The sequence below is a fragment of the Nerophis lumbriciformis genome, linkage group LG06, assembly GCF_033978685.3.
Source record: "Nerophis lumbriciformis linkage group LG06, RoL_Nlum_v2.1, whole genome shotgun sequence".
Classification (NCBI taxonomy): domain Eukaryota; kingdom Metazoa; phylum Chordata; class Actinopteri; order Syngnathiformes; family Syngnathidae; genus Nerophis; species Nerophis lumbriciformis.
In genome coordinates, this window is record NC_084553.2 from 32693451 (window position 1) to 32708450 (window position 15000).

Below are 15000 nucleotides of genomic sequence, written 5' to 3' on the forward strand. Positions count from 1 at the left end.
ATGACTAGTGTGACGGAGGCATGGAAACGTAAGTTTAAAACATTTGGTGATTCTCAACTCTCACAAAAAATAATATATATTTTCTTAAACAACAGTGATGCCTCATATTGAGAGTCGCATATTGTAAAACTATGTTGATGGCTCTTTTTAGGCTCTGCTGCAGCTGAACCCATACCACATTGATTCTATGCTGCAACTCTCTGACGTATGTCGCATACAGGAGGATCAGGAGATGGCAAGGGACCTCATTGGTGAGAATCCTTGATTCGGAAAACAAGGAATGAATGAATGAATGAATGAATGACCCCCGCAGAGCAAGGTCACCAATAATTTTTGTACCCAGTTCTATACCCATAAACTAGCATACTTGAAAGCAGCATTATGTAATGATGTACAGTAACCTTAAACTAAAAGCATTACCATCTTCAATCATGTATGCTCTGTGAGCTTGTAGTTATAACAGCAGCTTCTCTTTTATTTCTGACCGCAGCTTGATGCAACTTTTCAAGTACCGGTAGTCCAAAGGCGTAGTAGACCCACCCAGACTCTTTTTTTTAATATTGTTTTACTGCAGGCATCAGCATTTAATTAACTGCATGTTGTCTACAATATTTATTTGGGGGAAAAAAATACAAAATCTTGTATTTTGTGGACCACATATCTTGACACTTTTCAACAGATAATCATCGACTACAGCTGTTGGCAAGTGTGATATGGCATTTGTCTGATAAGCAGATTATACCAAACCTTTTAATCATTATCTCCGTCACGGTAATCATTTAAAAAGCTTCTGTTCATCTTTTTCAGACAAGAATGAATAATTAAGAAATACCACTTCTATTTTTAAATGCACTTAACTGTCAGGGTAATACATTTACTAAATGGTACAAGTTACCAGACAACTGCAGCATACCACTTGACGCAACATCCAAGATTGATCATCATCACGGTAACGCTCTGTGTCCCACAATTTATCGCCTAAATGCAACATTATATTTTAATCAACCATGAAAGTGCCTCGGCATCATGAAAGAGTGTATCATCGCGGTGCTGTGACAACAATATGCTGTATTGTCAACCCTGCCTAGCTGAACAGTCAATTAAAATGTAATTTATAGCGTTTTTATTTGTACAAAGTCACGGGTATTTACCAATTATGTAAAGTATTTGCCCCACAGAACAAAGCAACCTCATCACTATGACTTTGTTTTGAATGAATACATAAACAAATCCAGTGCAGACACTCTTTGATCATGAATGACAACACATTTATTTGAGTTATTATAAAAAAATCTGAAAAGTAAAAAAAAAAAAAAATTGAGAATTGCACATCCGAGCAGGAGTTTTCCATAAAGTGCCCCAAATACAATTTGCATGTTTCTGTTATTAGGGTGCGTAAATATGTGAATATGGTGCAACATGTGTATGATTTCCAGTGATGGGCAGTAACAAGCTACTATGTAGCTTAACTACATTTTCCCGTAGCTTAGCTACTTTTTTAATGAGTAGCTTTTTCTGTAGCTTAGCTACTTTTAGACCCATGTAGCTAAGCAGCTTACATCAAAGCTACAAGCTACAAAGAGAGAAAATGGACTACGAATCTAGGCCAAAAAAATATGGAGAAAATACAATGACCTGGATGACTGAGCACATCCATTCATACGGAGAAAATCCGTGATGATTGGTTGGTGTTTGTATGAACAGTAAAAATTAGCAAAGGTAAGGGTGAAACATTACGGACTGGCCAGTCAGAGGCAAGATAAGGTGGGCCATAGAAACCAGGCAGCAAAATCTTAACAGTCACGCACTCATGTCACATGACGACCAGGGAGTCAGAGACAGAGGGACGCTTCAAGCTAACATCTCAAAAAAAAAAAACGAAACATACTTAAAAATGGCAGAGGGATTCTCTCCTACAGATTAGATGTTTCCTTTAGTGATGAAGATGACATCCAGGAAACCTAAAATAATGTGCGTCCTTGGCCAAATTTAGACAAATGTATGCGTTTAGAGAAAACAATGTCTTAAACCTTAGTTTTTAGTTGTTGAAACTGTAAACCAAAATCATAAGTGCTCTCTTCATCTAAGACGTCCAACACACATTTAGGAACACACATTCAGGTGAGTTGAGTTCATGAAAAAGTTTTGCACATTACGATTACCAGCTGTTCCCAAACAACACACAAGTCATTGTTTTTTTTGTCAATATATAGATGGATGGTGTTTTTATACTGTAGGTAGAGAAAATTAATAACATTATAGGGGTGGGCCAAAGGCAAGATAAAATGAATACCTACAGTGGGGTGTGGGGACCCCTAGAGTTAGCTGTAGGCTGTCCCCAGCTAAATGACCCTTATTGGGTGCATTTGTTCCATTATTGATATTATACCTGTAGGCCCATAGATAGAAATGCCGTCAAATGTAGCTTTGATGTCGCAAGCTACTTTTGCCATGTAGCTTGCTACAATTCTCAGCGGAGAGCTTGCCTTGTAGATAAGCTACATTTATTCGAGAGTAACTTGTAGCTTAGCTTTCTACATTTTCCAAGTACCGGTAGCTTGCCCATCACTGTTGATTTCAAAAGAGAGACTCTGCTCAGGAAGTTTTTGGATTTTAAATTGTGCCACATTTGTGAGCCTCAATATAGAAGAACCATATGCAGGTCACCAGCCTGATCAGACACCGCTGTGGCATGGTGTCCCATTCTTCAACCAGCATTTTCTTTGTCAGACAACAGGGTTGTGTTGGTGACTCAGACACGAACAGAAAACCCAAAATTATCCCACAAGTGTTTAATGAGGTTGAGGTCAGGGCTGCTGGCTGGTCATTCTATCCTAGTTTGTCCCAAATTCTGGAGGTAGCCTCTGATAACCCTGCTTTGTGACGGCAAGCATTGTTATCTAGAAGGATAGAGTTTGTGCCTAGACTATAGTAGAGATATGGTTGCCACTGGTTGGCGGAGTCCCATCTCGATATTTCTGCATTGAGATGACCTCCAATGACGTCAAAGGCTTGTTTTTTCCAAGGAGGGTGATGCTGCCTCCACCAAAAGATGTTGCTTTATCGTTACAGCAATCAGCATATCGTTCTCCGTGTTATCTCCACACTTAGACCCTACAACCCATTTGCAGGCACCTGGGGTTACAAGAAAACTAAAACAAGAATCAATGGCAACAACATTATACAATGTTTGCTACTGTCAATTAAGTTTTTCATGGGCCTAACTCCCATACTCATCCCTGTGGCTCGTCCCACAATACATGTTCCTTACAAATGTAGTGCAATTTATAAGGGTAACAAACAGGCTTTTCAGCTGTTTATTGATTAAAATTTGCCATCGGTTTATTGCCAAGAAGCCTTCTTACAACAATTTCCTGACTTATTGTTTAGTTTGTAATCATCAAAATGAGTAAGAAATACAATCTCGATTTTGTGTGTTGTAAATCAATACAAAAAAAGACTTTTTAGTAACATAGTTTTTATAAAATTGTTTTTATCAAGTGTATGTATGTTTACTTTTAAAAACTCAAAGTTGAGTTTAAAATAAATAAATAGATATAAAAGCTTTCAAAAACGTTCAAATATATTGAGATGTGCCTGTAGTCTTGTGTTTTGTAATTATGCTATAAGTTACAGTAGGTATGTATACAGTTTTACAATGAAAAAAAAAAACGTTTTTAAGCAGACATTTACTAATGTGTGACTCAGGTCTGCTCATCTAATCTGTGCCCTTCACATGGTCGCTGGCCGTCATGCCCATGCATTATAAAGTGATTGCTGGGCATATTTAAATGTGATAAGTGCATCAAATAGCAGTCATTTACTCACATCTCCAGCTATATAGATGTATGTGATGTGTATTTGTTTTTTTTAAATCTGATGTTTTTTGTTCCAGAGAGGGCCTTGTACAGCTTTGAGTGTGTGTTTCACCCTGTATTCAGCCTGACCTCTGGCACCTGCAGACTGGATTATCTCAGACCAGAAAACAGGTAGCACGGACATTTGTTTTCTTGCTTGCTTACTGGACTGTTCCCGTTTTCGTTAATATTTGCCTTTATTTTTAAATTGTTGTTTTTGTTACTTTTATCTCTTTAAGAGTGTTATTTATTTTCAGGGCATTTTATCTGGCTCTTTACAAGCACATGATGTTCCTTGAGAAGAGAGGATGCCCCCGGACAGCTTTGGAGTACTGCAAACTGATTCTGAGGTTGGAGAAGACAAGCAGAAACATTTAAATGGGCAAAACGGGCCATTAGATGTCATATAATGACAGTGTAAACTAAGGAACAAAGTGTGTTAGTCAGGTGCTATGTTATTTGCTTAGTTCCCATCATATGGAAAAGTATAAGATGAGAAAACACACTAGAAGAGTTTAAACATACTGATTTAAGTAATCACTGGCTGAAAATCTTTTTTCTTTTACATTTAAATGGTATTTTTACACTAGCAGCCGTAGATTGTGATGCAGTCGAATCATCTATAACACTATTTCACACTACTCTGTGAACATAGTATTGTCTAATATTAATCTGGACATATTAACTGTTGCAGGTGACAATATAAAAAAACCAAAAACAACTTGTCTGATTTCTTAAGTTGTTTTTTTGTTGTTGTTTTTTTGTGAACATCTCATAGTTTGGACCCGGATTCAGACCCACTTTGCATGCTTCTGCTCATTGATTTCCTGATGCTACGTTCCAGACAGTACCAGTCTCTCCTCCAGCTTTATGAGGACTGGGAGGTAAATCTGTGCTTCAATTTCCACATCTTCCTATACAGGTAAAAGCCAGTAAATTAGAATATTTTGAAAAACTTGATTTATTTCAGTAATTGCATTCAAAAGGTGTAACTTGTACATTATATTTATTCATTGCACACAGACTGATGCATTCAAATGTTTATTTCATTTAATTTTGATGATTTGAAGTGGCAACAAATGAAAATCCAAAATTCCGTGTGTCACAAAATTAGAATATTACTTAAGGCTAATACAAAAAAGGGATTTTTAGAAATGTTGGCCAACTGAAAAGTATGAAAATGAAAAATATGAGCATGTACAATACTCAATACTTGGTTGGAGCTCCTTTTGCCTCAATTACTGCGTTAATGCGGCGTGGCATGGAGTCGATGAGTTTCTGGCACTGCTCAGGTGTTATGAGAGCCCAGGTTGCTCTGATAGTGGCCTTCAACTCTTCTGCGTTTTTGGGTCTGGCATTCTGCATCTTCCTTTTCACAATACCCCACAGATTTTCTATGGGGCTAAGGTCAGGGGAGTTGGCGGGCCAATTTAGAACAGAAATACCATGGTCCGTAAACCAGGCACGGGTAGATTTTGCGCTGTATGCAGGCGCCAAGTCCTGTTGGAACTTGAAATCTCCATCTCCATAGAGCAGGTCAGCAGCAGGAAGCATGAAGTGCTCTAAAACTTGCTGGTAGACGGCTGCGTTGACCCTGGATCTCAGGAAACAGAGTGGACCGACACCAGCAGATGACATGGCACCCCAAACCATCACTGATGGTGGAAACTTTACACTAGACTTCAGGCAACGTGGATCCTGTGCCTCTCCTGTCTTCCTCCAGACTCTGGGACCTCGATTTCCAAAGGAAATGCAAAATTTGCTTTCGTCAGAAAACATGACTTTGGACCACTCAGCAGCAGTCCAGCTGGTGTCGGTCAACCACTCTGTTTCCTGAGATCCAGGGTCAACGCAGCCGTCTACCAGCAAGTTTTAGAGCACTTCATGCTTCCTGCTGCTGACCTGCTCTGTGGAGATGGAGATTTCAAGTTCCAACAGGACTTGGCGCCTGCACACAGCGCAAAATCTACCCGTGCCTGGTTTACGGACCATGGTATTTCTGTTCTAAATTGGCCCGCCAACTCCCCTGACCTTAGCCCCATAGAAAATCTGTGGGGTATTGTGAAAAGGAAGATGCAGAATGCCAGACCCAAAAACGCAGAAGAGTTGAAGGCCACTATCAGAGCAACCTGGGCTCTCATAACACCTGAGCAGTGCCAGAAACTCATCGACTCCATGCCACGCCGCATTAACGCAGTAATTGAGGCAAAAGGAGCTCCAACCAAGTATTGAGTATTGTACATGCTCATATTTTTCATTTTCATACTTTTCAGTTGGCCAACATTTCTAAAAATCCCTTTTTTGTATTAGCCTTAAGTAATATTCTAATGTTGTGACACACGGAATTTTGGATTTTCATTTGTTGCCACTTCAAATCATCAAAATTAAATGAAATAAACATTTGAATGCATCAGTCTGTGTGCAATGAATAAATATAATGTACAAGTTACACCTTTTGAATGCAATTACTGAAATAAATCAAGTTTTTCAAAATATTCTAATTTACTGGCTTTTTCCTGTATATATTTGGTTTTGCGTGGTCAACTTTTCAGCGATGGCCTTTAATTTGTTTTTCTGTGTCTCAGGAGCACAGAAATCTATCCCAATTGCCAAACTTTGCTTTCTCCACCGCGCTCTGCCATTTCCTCCTCAGTCAACAGGAGGATATAGAGCCTGAAGAAAGTGATAAAGCAAAACACAAAGCTGACCAGATGCTCCAAGATGCGCTCATTATGTTTCCCGGAGGTCAGAAATCCTTAGAGAAGAATGCACATTGATACTTCTTCCAGCGCCATACTGTTTCTGCCTGTCATATCCAAACATCTGAAATATATATATTCTACAGTCCTGATGCCTTTACTGGATCTGTGTGCGGTGCAGCCTGATGCTACAGTCACCTCCCATGCTTTCTTTGGTCCAAGCAGCCAGTTTGGGTAATGTCAATTTATTTGCGTCATCCTGGTTCATATCTCTTCTACTCAAATCATTAATCTTATCCATCAGCCCTCTGTGACATCTCCATTTGCTTTCTTTAGACAGCCTCCAGCCTTGGTTGAACTGACTGCTTTGTATGTGGGAAGGATGTACAGCTTGTGGAGAGAAGCACATGTCATGCTTTGGTTGGAGGAGTGTGTGAAGGAAGTGCTGTGTCGAATTGATGTAAAAGACCCACTGGTGGAGGACTACCAAAACAAGTGAGAACAAAGTAGAGCTGCTTTCTAACAAGTGCACTCAGTAGGATGTGAAAGTGTGTCCAAATTTTTGACTGCGACTGTTAGCGATAATCTTGATCAATGTGATTTTACTCAAAGATTGTTTACAGTTGAAAAACATTTTTTTCTGTCGCGCCATTTTTACTCAACAAATACTGTGGAAAGTGTTTAGTATGTATACACTGTAGTCCAGGGGTGTCAAACTAATTTTAGCTCAGGGGCTGCTTGGAGGATAATGTATTCCAACGTGGGCCGGACAAGTAAAATCATGGCATAATAACTTAAAAATACAACTACGACAACTTAAAATAGTTTTCTTTGTTTTACTTCGACCTAAAATAGAACAAGCACATTCTGAAAATGTACATATTACAAATAATCCTCTTGACAAACACTTCAAGTTTGTTGAAAATTCTAAGGAAATAACTGGTGCAGTTTTGAAAACACCTTGAAGAACACAATGAACTTAGATACATCTTAGTGTATCTACAAAGCAATTAAACTTTTAAGTCAAAGCCCATCCAATATTGAACAAAAACTAAATTAAACATAAATAAAAACTTCTACGTATCAACTACCTCATTTGTCATTTCCACATGTTAATCCTTTGCTAACTCAACAAACCATACAAACTGAGGTACAAACTATTCCAAAGGGTTGAGTGACTCCCTGCCTTCTAGGCATCACTGTGTATTGATTGGAAAATAAAAGCTGTGCAATGTGTGAACAATTTCAACAAACCAAAAATAAAAACATAAAAGACTGCAGTAAATCACACACTGTTCACTTTATTTAAATTTGCACAGAAGACAATCATTTTCACAGAACTATACCAATGTGCAGTGTCTCGAGCAGGATTTTAAGTGGGGTTACCACTTGGATCGAGGTGGCTGGTCTCAGATGATCATGGAGGTGCACCTGCTGGATGTGGAGGTCCTGGGCTTCTGTGGTTAAATGTTGTCTGCAGTGGTGAGGCTGATTAGATGTACTGCCAAATTCTCTGAAACCCCTTTGGAGATGGCTTATGGTAGAGAAATGAACATTCAATTCACGGGCAACAGCTATGGTGGACAATCTTGCAGTCAGCATGCCAAATGCACGCTCCCTCAAAACTTGCGACATCTGTGGCATTGTGCTGTGTGATAAAACTGCACATTTCAGAGTAGACTTTTATTGTGGGCAGCCTAAGGCATGCAAGTGTAATAATTATGCTGTTTAATCAGTATCTTGATATGCCACAGCTGTGAGGTGGGATGGATTATCTTAGCAAAGAAGAAATGCTCACTAAAACAGACAGATTTGTGAACAATATTTGAGAAGAATAGGTATTTTGTGTATATATAGTAAAAGTTTTAGATCTTTGAGTTCAATTTATGAAAAATGGGAGCAAAAACAAAATGTTGCGTTTATATTTTTGCTCAGTGTATTAAATGTCATTTGAGAGCTATAATAGAAACATTGATATACTGGATTATGTTTACCATGAGATATTGTAAATTGTTGCCCAGATCTATACATTGAGGGTACAAGTACGGGGCTTGTACTATTTAAAGGAGGCTGCCCATTCAGTCGGAGTCGGAGTCGGTAAGCTGGTCGGTGGTGGAGAGCGAGAGTAATGCTAAAAGTGATTGGTGATTTTGAGCCGCAGATGTTTTTTTTTGTATTCCTTTATTTGCGCTTTAATTTTTTGTATTTACTTTTCATTTTTCACTCCTTTTGCACTGTATAGATTTTTGCACCGTGTGCACTGCTGTCCTTGATTTGGTGCAATAAACATCACCAGCAAGAAATCTGCAACTATGCCATCATTGGTTGCATAATGATATATTTTTTTAAGTGAACCCGCAACAACGTGTCAGAATGACGTGCAAACTGACACAGTTCCACACACGGCTAAAGAATCAGTGGTCATGCTGCAAAGACAGACGATGGACAGAAAATCTTCTGTCTTATGTGCGTGTGTCAACATTTTGGTGGACGGTCAGAAATACAAATATTAGACATATCTTCTATTCAGCAATTGCATTTTATAATTTTATAATTGCTGGATGACTTATGGGGCTGATCAAAATGAATTCAATTGATACGTTTTAGTGTCTGCTGGCGTTTTGTTTTTTTCTTATTTTTGTTTGTGTGTTTTTTTTAGGAAGTTTGTTACTATAATATACCTCCTACATGAAAAGACATCTTTCAATATGCATTATCTTGCCTTTGAGTCATTCCGTACACACGAATGCGCTGGTGATGCGATTCACAGCCTCGCGCAAATATTTAAGTTTCAGTGTGCATATATTTTTGTTATCTAGATTGCATTTCAGAAAAGGTGTTATAGATAATAGGTATGTCTTGCTGGTTCAACAAATTGCACACAGGTTGGAGCATGATAACATAAGTGCAAAAAATGATCAAATGTCTCCGTGGTAAAAGCCCTGTATGCATGCAAAATCATCATTTAAATAAGGGCAGTCCGCACCACATTTTAATTGCACATGCAGTGTTAGTAGATCACATGCAACACCCCACTACACGCTATTTTATTTTTTGCATAGCACCATGGACAATAACAAAACATGACACAAAAATGAGTATTGAGGAAAGCATCCACACTGGAGAATAACTAAAATTAGCACCATCTGAAAATTATGTACATTTTAAAAGATAAATAAAAACATTTATATAAAATTATAAAACAGTGAAATAATTGTGGTAATATTAGCAATGACTAAAATAGAAAATAACGATACAATATAATTACCCTGAAAAGAATTTGAAATGTTCAGTAAATAGCCTGTTAAAAAAGGTGTCTTTAACCTTTTGTAGTAATAAAAATAACACTACAATTCTACACCTCACCAAAATAAATACCCCTAAAGTCACACAAAATGACCACATCATGTGTCAAGTGATGACAAAAAGTAAAAATGCTATAACTTGCTCAGTACAATATGGCTAACATCAATTATGTAGTTAGTTAGGTTTTAGTTTTATTATAGAGTAGTTAACTTATTTTCAATGTGTTATAGGAGAAAGCAAAGATATCAAAGTGCTCCACGGAACATTCATCGACATGTTCTGCTGTCTGAGATCAAAGAAGCTACGTCCAATCTGCCTCTGGTAAGACAGTCTCCCTGCTCAAACAACTAAAATGTTTTTCTTTAGTCTACAGCAGGTGTAGGAGCCTAAATGCTGTTTAAGTTAATTTACTTTTTATGGAAGGTGATTTTTGTTTATTCAGCCAAAATGGGACTATTTACTTTATTTGCATGCTTAGAATAATTACAAGGTACACTTTATTTGTAATTATTACATTTGTCTAAATCATTTGATGACTTAACTGTTTGATTGCATATATGGCGGAAGGATCTGTGTGGTAGGTTGGTTTTTGGACACAAGGTATTATGGGTAATGGCAGTCAGGTGCGGGGGAATTGAGCCACACAGTTTTTTGACCTCACTCTTACTTTTTCTTAGTCTTGCTTTTTCTAACACCTACTGTAACAAACTCTCTTTATTTTGCCATTAATTTGTTCCCACATCGTTATTGTTTTACGTTTTTGAATAATTAAGTGACAAGTAAACGATACAAAATGAAGAGGAGCGCCTGGAGTTTGTTTGTTGTTGCCGAAGCAAGCGGAGCCAGGAGAAAGTAGAGGAGCGTCAATCTAAAGGCTTCATTAGGAATCTATATTTTAGTCAAAAAACTCGCTCTTTGTGGATTAAGAGGAACGTGGAACTGCCGGACTGGAAAGGAACAGAGGAACACGCCTGCAAGAGGACGCGAGCAGGTACGTGAGTGCACGCTGCTTGAAAGTGAACGAGAGAGAGAGAAGCTCGTCCGGGTGCGACGCTGGGGCACATCGGCATTTTTTATTGACTCGTTGTGGAAATATTGGCTTGTTATGGATGCACAAGACAGTGGAAAAAGGACAGTAAGAATGACCGAGAAGGCTGTAGAAGAGCACAAGGCGAGAAAGATGCAGGCACGCAGGAGCGCACTGGCTCAATTGACTTACTTGATGACGCAGATTGAGCACTTAATGGAGGAGGATGCTAATGTGGACGCTATAAAAAATCAGCTTCGTGTGGACTTTAGTGGCTTGCAGCAAGAATTTTTGGATCTTAATTCTGATGTTCAGAGGAGGAGTTTGTGGAAGATCAAAACTGGTTTGATCCAAAAAATAAAATGGAGGACTTTTTCTGGAAATGTGAGGAGTGGATGAAATATGTTTTTAAGCGCGGTGAGCAAGCGGAAGAGTGCAATAGACAAGTGTCACCTGCAGATAGTTGCTCTACATCAACAAAGCGGACCGCTAGAAGTCAAAGTAAAGCTGCATCACGAAGCGGAAGTTCATGTTCTTCATATTCTTCTGTCAGATTAAAGGCGGAAATGGAGCGTGCATCATTGAAAGCAAAGGCGGCAGCTTTACAAGAAAAGCTGGCCATAGAACAGGACGAAGCTGCAATACAAGCTCAAAATCAAATGCATGCAATGCAAACCGCATTTGCTGAATGTGACGCTTAAATGGAGGTTTTACATAACTACGAAAACACACAAGAAGAAGAGTATCAATGCAGCTGATGAGAAGGATGGTAGAAGACTTACTAGTCCTAACACACAAGTACCACCACCCACCTTACCAACACACAGCATTAAATATGATGCTCCCCCCACAGCTATTCAAATGACTACATTTGCACCAAAGATTGAAATTAAATAACAGGCACGAACACCTGATGGGCTTTGCCAAGCAATCTCTCAGCAAGCCAACGTCACAGAGTATCTCGTGAAGAGTCACAAGGCATCTCTACTTCCAGATCTTTCCACTCCAACATTCAAGGGTGACCCCCTAGAATACAAATCCTTTATTGGGGCCATAGAACATGGAATTGAAAGCTGCACTAGTGACAAACGGGATCGTCTTCAATTTTTGCTACAGTATACAAGTGGACAACCACATGAGTTGGTTAAGAGCTGCATCCATATGGAATCTTCAACAGACTACACTAAAGCAAAACAAATGTTAAAGGAGTTTTTTGGTGATGACTTTAAGATAGCTGAAGCCTACATAACAGAAGCCATGGAGTGGCCAACAATCAAGCCAGAAGACGGTGTTGCCCTTCAGTCCTTCGCATTATTCCTCACAGGCTGCTCTAACACAATGACAGACATTACCTACATGGAGGACTTGGACAACACAGCTAATACAAAGGCACTGGTAAACAAACTTCCATATAAACTCAGGGAACCTTGGAGGATGTTTGCATGCGACTTGCAAGAAAGAACAAAGACAAGAGTTAAGTTTAAGGATTTTGTAGACTTTGTAAACCAACATGTCAAGTATCTTTTGAATCCGCTTTATGGGAACATAAAAGAAACCACCATGAACACGAAAGATTCTGTGAGACAGAAAATAAAACTACAATATGTAGAAACACTCAAACCCAAAAAGGTGTTTACAACGGTCGTTGTGCCCCCCAAGACAGAAAATGATAACCACATCATAACAAAAACACGCACAGTTTCGGTGGACTTTATTGGAAAACCTTGTGTTTATTGTAACGGAGAGCAACACAGCCTTACAGTTTGCAAGAAATTCAAGAGAAAGCTACACAAAGACAAGATTGACTTCTTGAGAAGCAAAGGTGTGTGTTTTGCATGTTTAAAGCATGGACATATGAGTAGTAGCTGCAAACAAAAACTTCAATGTCAAGAATGCTCTAGACAGCATCCCACATTATTACACATTGGTCATAAAGACTCCAGAGAAGAAACCACAAAGGACAATGTTGAACAGCAATCAATATCAAGTGCCCTTGTACAAACAACTGAAACCCGTGGTGTCACTGGGGCCGGTAGAGAAGATTGTGTTCTTTCGATCCTTCGCGTGTACATCAAGGCACAAAAAGGAACCAAGACAGTGATCACGTATGCCCTCCTGGACCCAGGTAGTTCAGCTACTTTTGCCACAGAGTCACTGATAAACCAACTGAATGTGAGTGGACGCAATGTAAGCATCTCGTTGCAAACAATGGGAAATGACACAGTCGTGAACACAAGCATCGTGACTGGTCTGGAAATCAGCAGCTTGGACGGAAAACAGTTTGTGGAACTAAAGGAAGTTTATTCACAGAAAGACATTCCTGTCTCTAAGGACAATATTCCCCGACAAGAGGATATTGATAGGTGGCCACACCTAAAGGAGGTGAGGATACCTAATATTCAAGCCAAGATTGGATTACTCATCGGAGTAAACGTTCCCAAAGCGATGGAGCCACTGCAAGTGGTTAAAAGTGTGGATAATGGACCATACGCTGTGAGAACGATGTTAGGCTGGACAGTAAATGGACCACTCGGAGGTGGAAGTGACAGAACTGCAGTGGACAAAATGACAGGAATTACTGCAAACAGAATTTCAGTGGTGAAGCTTGAGGAGCTTTCGCAGCTGCAGTTCAAGCATGACTATCCTGATGCCGGACAAAATGAAAACATTGAGATGTCCAAGGACGACCATCAGTTTATCAGTATGGTGTCTCAATCTGCAGTACTTAAAGATGGCCACTACAATGTTTGCCTTCCAGTGAGGAATAATCTTTTGTCTATGCCAAATAACAGGGCAATTGCAGAGCAACGTACACTGAACCTACGGAAGAGATTTTCGGAGATGTCAAGTTTTACCAAGAGCACGTGGCGTTCTAAGAAAAAGGTTACACAGTAAAGCTTGAAGGTGAAGAGCGCAAACCTGCTGAGGGGCGAACATGGTATCTGCCTCACAATGGAGTAAGACATCCAACCAAACAGAAGTTGCGTGTTGTCTTCGACTGCGGCGCAAGCTTTCAAGGTACTTCACTAAACCAACAGCTTCTGCAGAGACCTGACCTCACCAGCTCACTAATAGGGGTCCTTATAAGATTTCGCCAGGAGTCTGTGGCGGTTATGGCAGACGTGGAAGCCATGTTCCATCAGGTTGGAGTAAGTGATGAAGATACTGATCTTCTGAGGTTTCTCTGGTGGCCTGATGGAAACTACGAGCTGGATCTCGTTGAACACAAGATGTTGGTTCACATTTTCGGCGCAACATCATCACCAAGTGTTGCAACCTTTGCACTTCAAAAATGTGCAACAGACTTTGTGGACGAGTTTGGACAGGAAACAGCAAGGTCTGTCAACAAGAATTTTTATGTGGATGACTGTTTTAAGTCAGTTGCTGATGAAGATACAGCCATTACCCTGTGTGCCGAGTTGAGGAAAATGTTGGCAAAAGGAGGATTTAGGCTGACAAAATGGTCAAGCAACAGCAGGAAGTTGCTTAACCCGATCCCAGAAAAGGAAAAAGCACAGGGTTTTCAAGATCTGGACTTGGATGAGGATTACCTGCCAGTGGAGAGAACATTAGGCATCCAGTGGTGTGCCGAATCAGACCAATTCAAGTTCAAGATCAACCTCAAAGATCTGCTGAAAGAGCTGAAGGAAAAAAGAAAAGAACTAAGAACATCAGAAAAAAGTAAGATGCTTGAATTCAAGAAAGATGTCGAAGGAAAGTGTTTGACTTGTGATGACATGACTAGAGCAGAAACAGAAATTGTGAAGTTCTGTCAAAGACAAAGTTTCAAATAAGATTGGGCTATGCTGGAGAAAAATCAAAGAGTAAAGAAAAGTAGTTCACTTTTCAAGTTAAATCCAACTCTTCAAGATGGAGTTATGAGAGTTTGTGGAAGGTTGAGCCGTGCAGCAATGCCTAACTACTCCAAGCAGCAAGCCATATTGCCTAAGGATTCACACATTACAAGGCTTGTGTTGAGACATATTCATGACCTAACAGCTCACGCCGGAAGGAATCACATGATGGCCAATCTACGTCAGGAATTTTGGATACCTGAAGCCATTGGAGTCATCAGAAGGTTTCTGTCCAGGTGTGTCATCTGTAAAAGACT

General features: G+C 39.5%; 1 protein-coding gene across 1 annotated transcript in view; it reads left to right on the plus strand.

The window, feature by feature from the left end:
• The window catches only part of tcf25 (TCF25 ribosome quality control complex subunit), a 62711-nt gene that overhangs the window by 20995 nt on the left and 26716 nt on the right, over positions 1 to 15000 (plus strand). Inside the window, exons 8-15 of the mRNA XM_061964175.2 lie at positions 152 to 251; positions 3896 to 3989; positions 4115 to 4207; positions 4636 to 4741; positions 6443 to 6602; positions 6703 to 6790; positions 6893 to 7051; positions 10093 to 10183. Coding sequence (XP_061820159.1) covers positions 152 to 251; positions 3896 to 3989; positions 4115 to 4207; positions 4636 to 4741; positions 6443 to 6602; positions 6703 to 6790; positions 6893 to 7051; positions 10093 to 10183 — 891 coding nt within the window. The remainder of the gene's footprint in view (positions 1 to 151; positions 252 to 3895; positions 3990 to 4114; positions 4208 to 4635; positions 4742 to 6442; positions 6603 to 6702; positions 6791 to 6892; positions 7052 to 10092; positions 10184 to 15000) is intronic.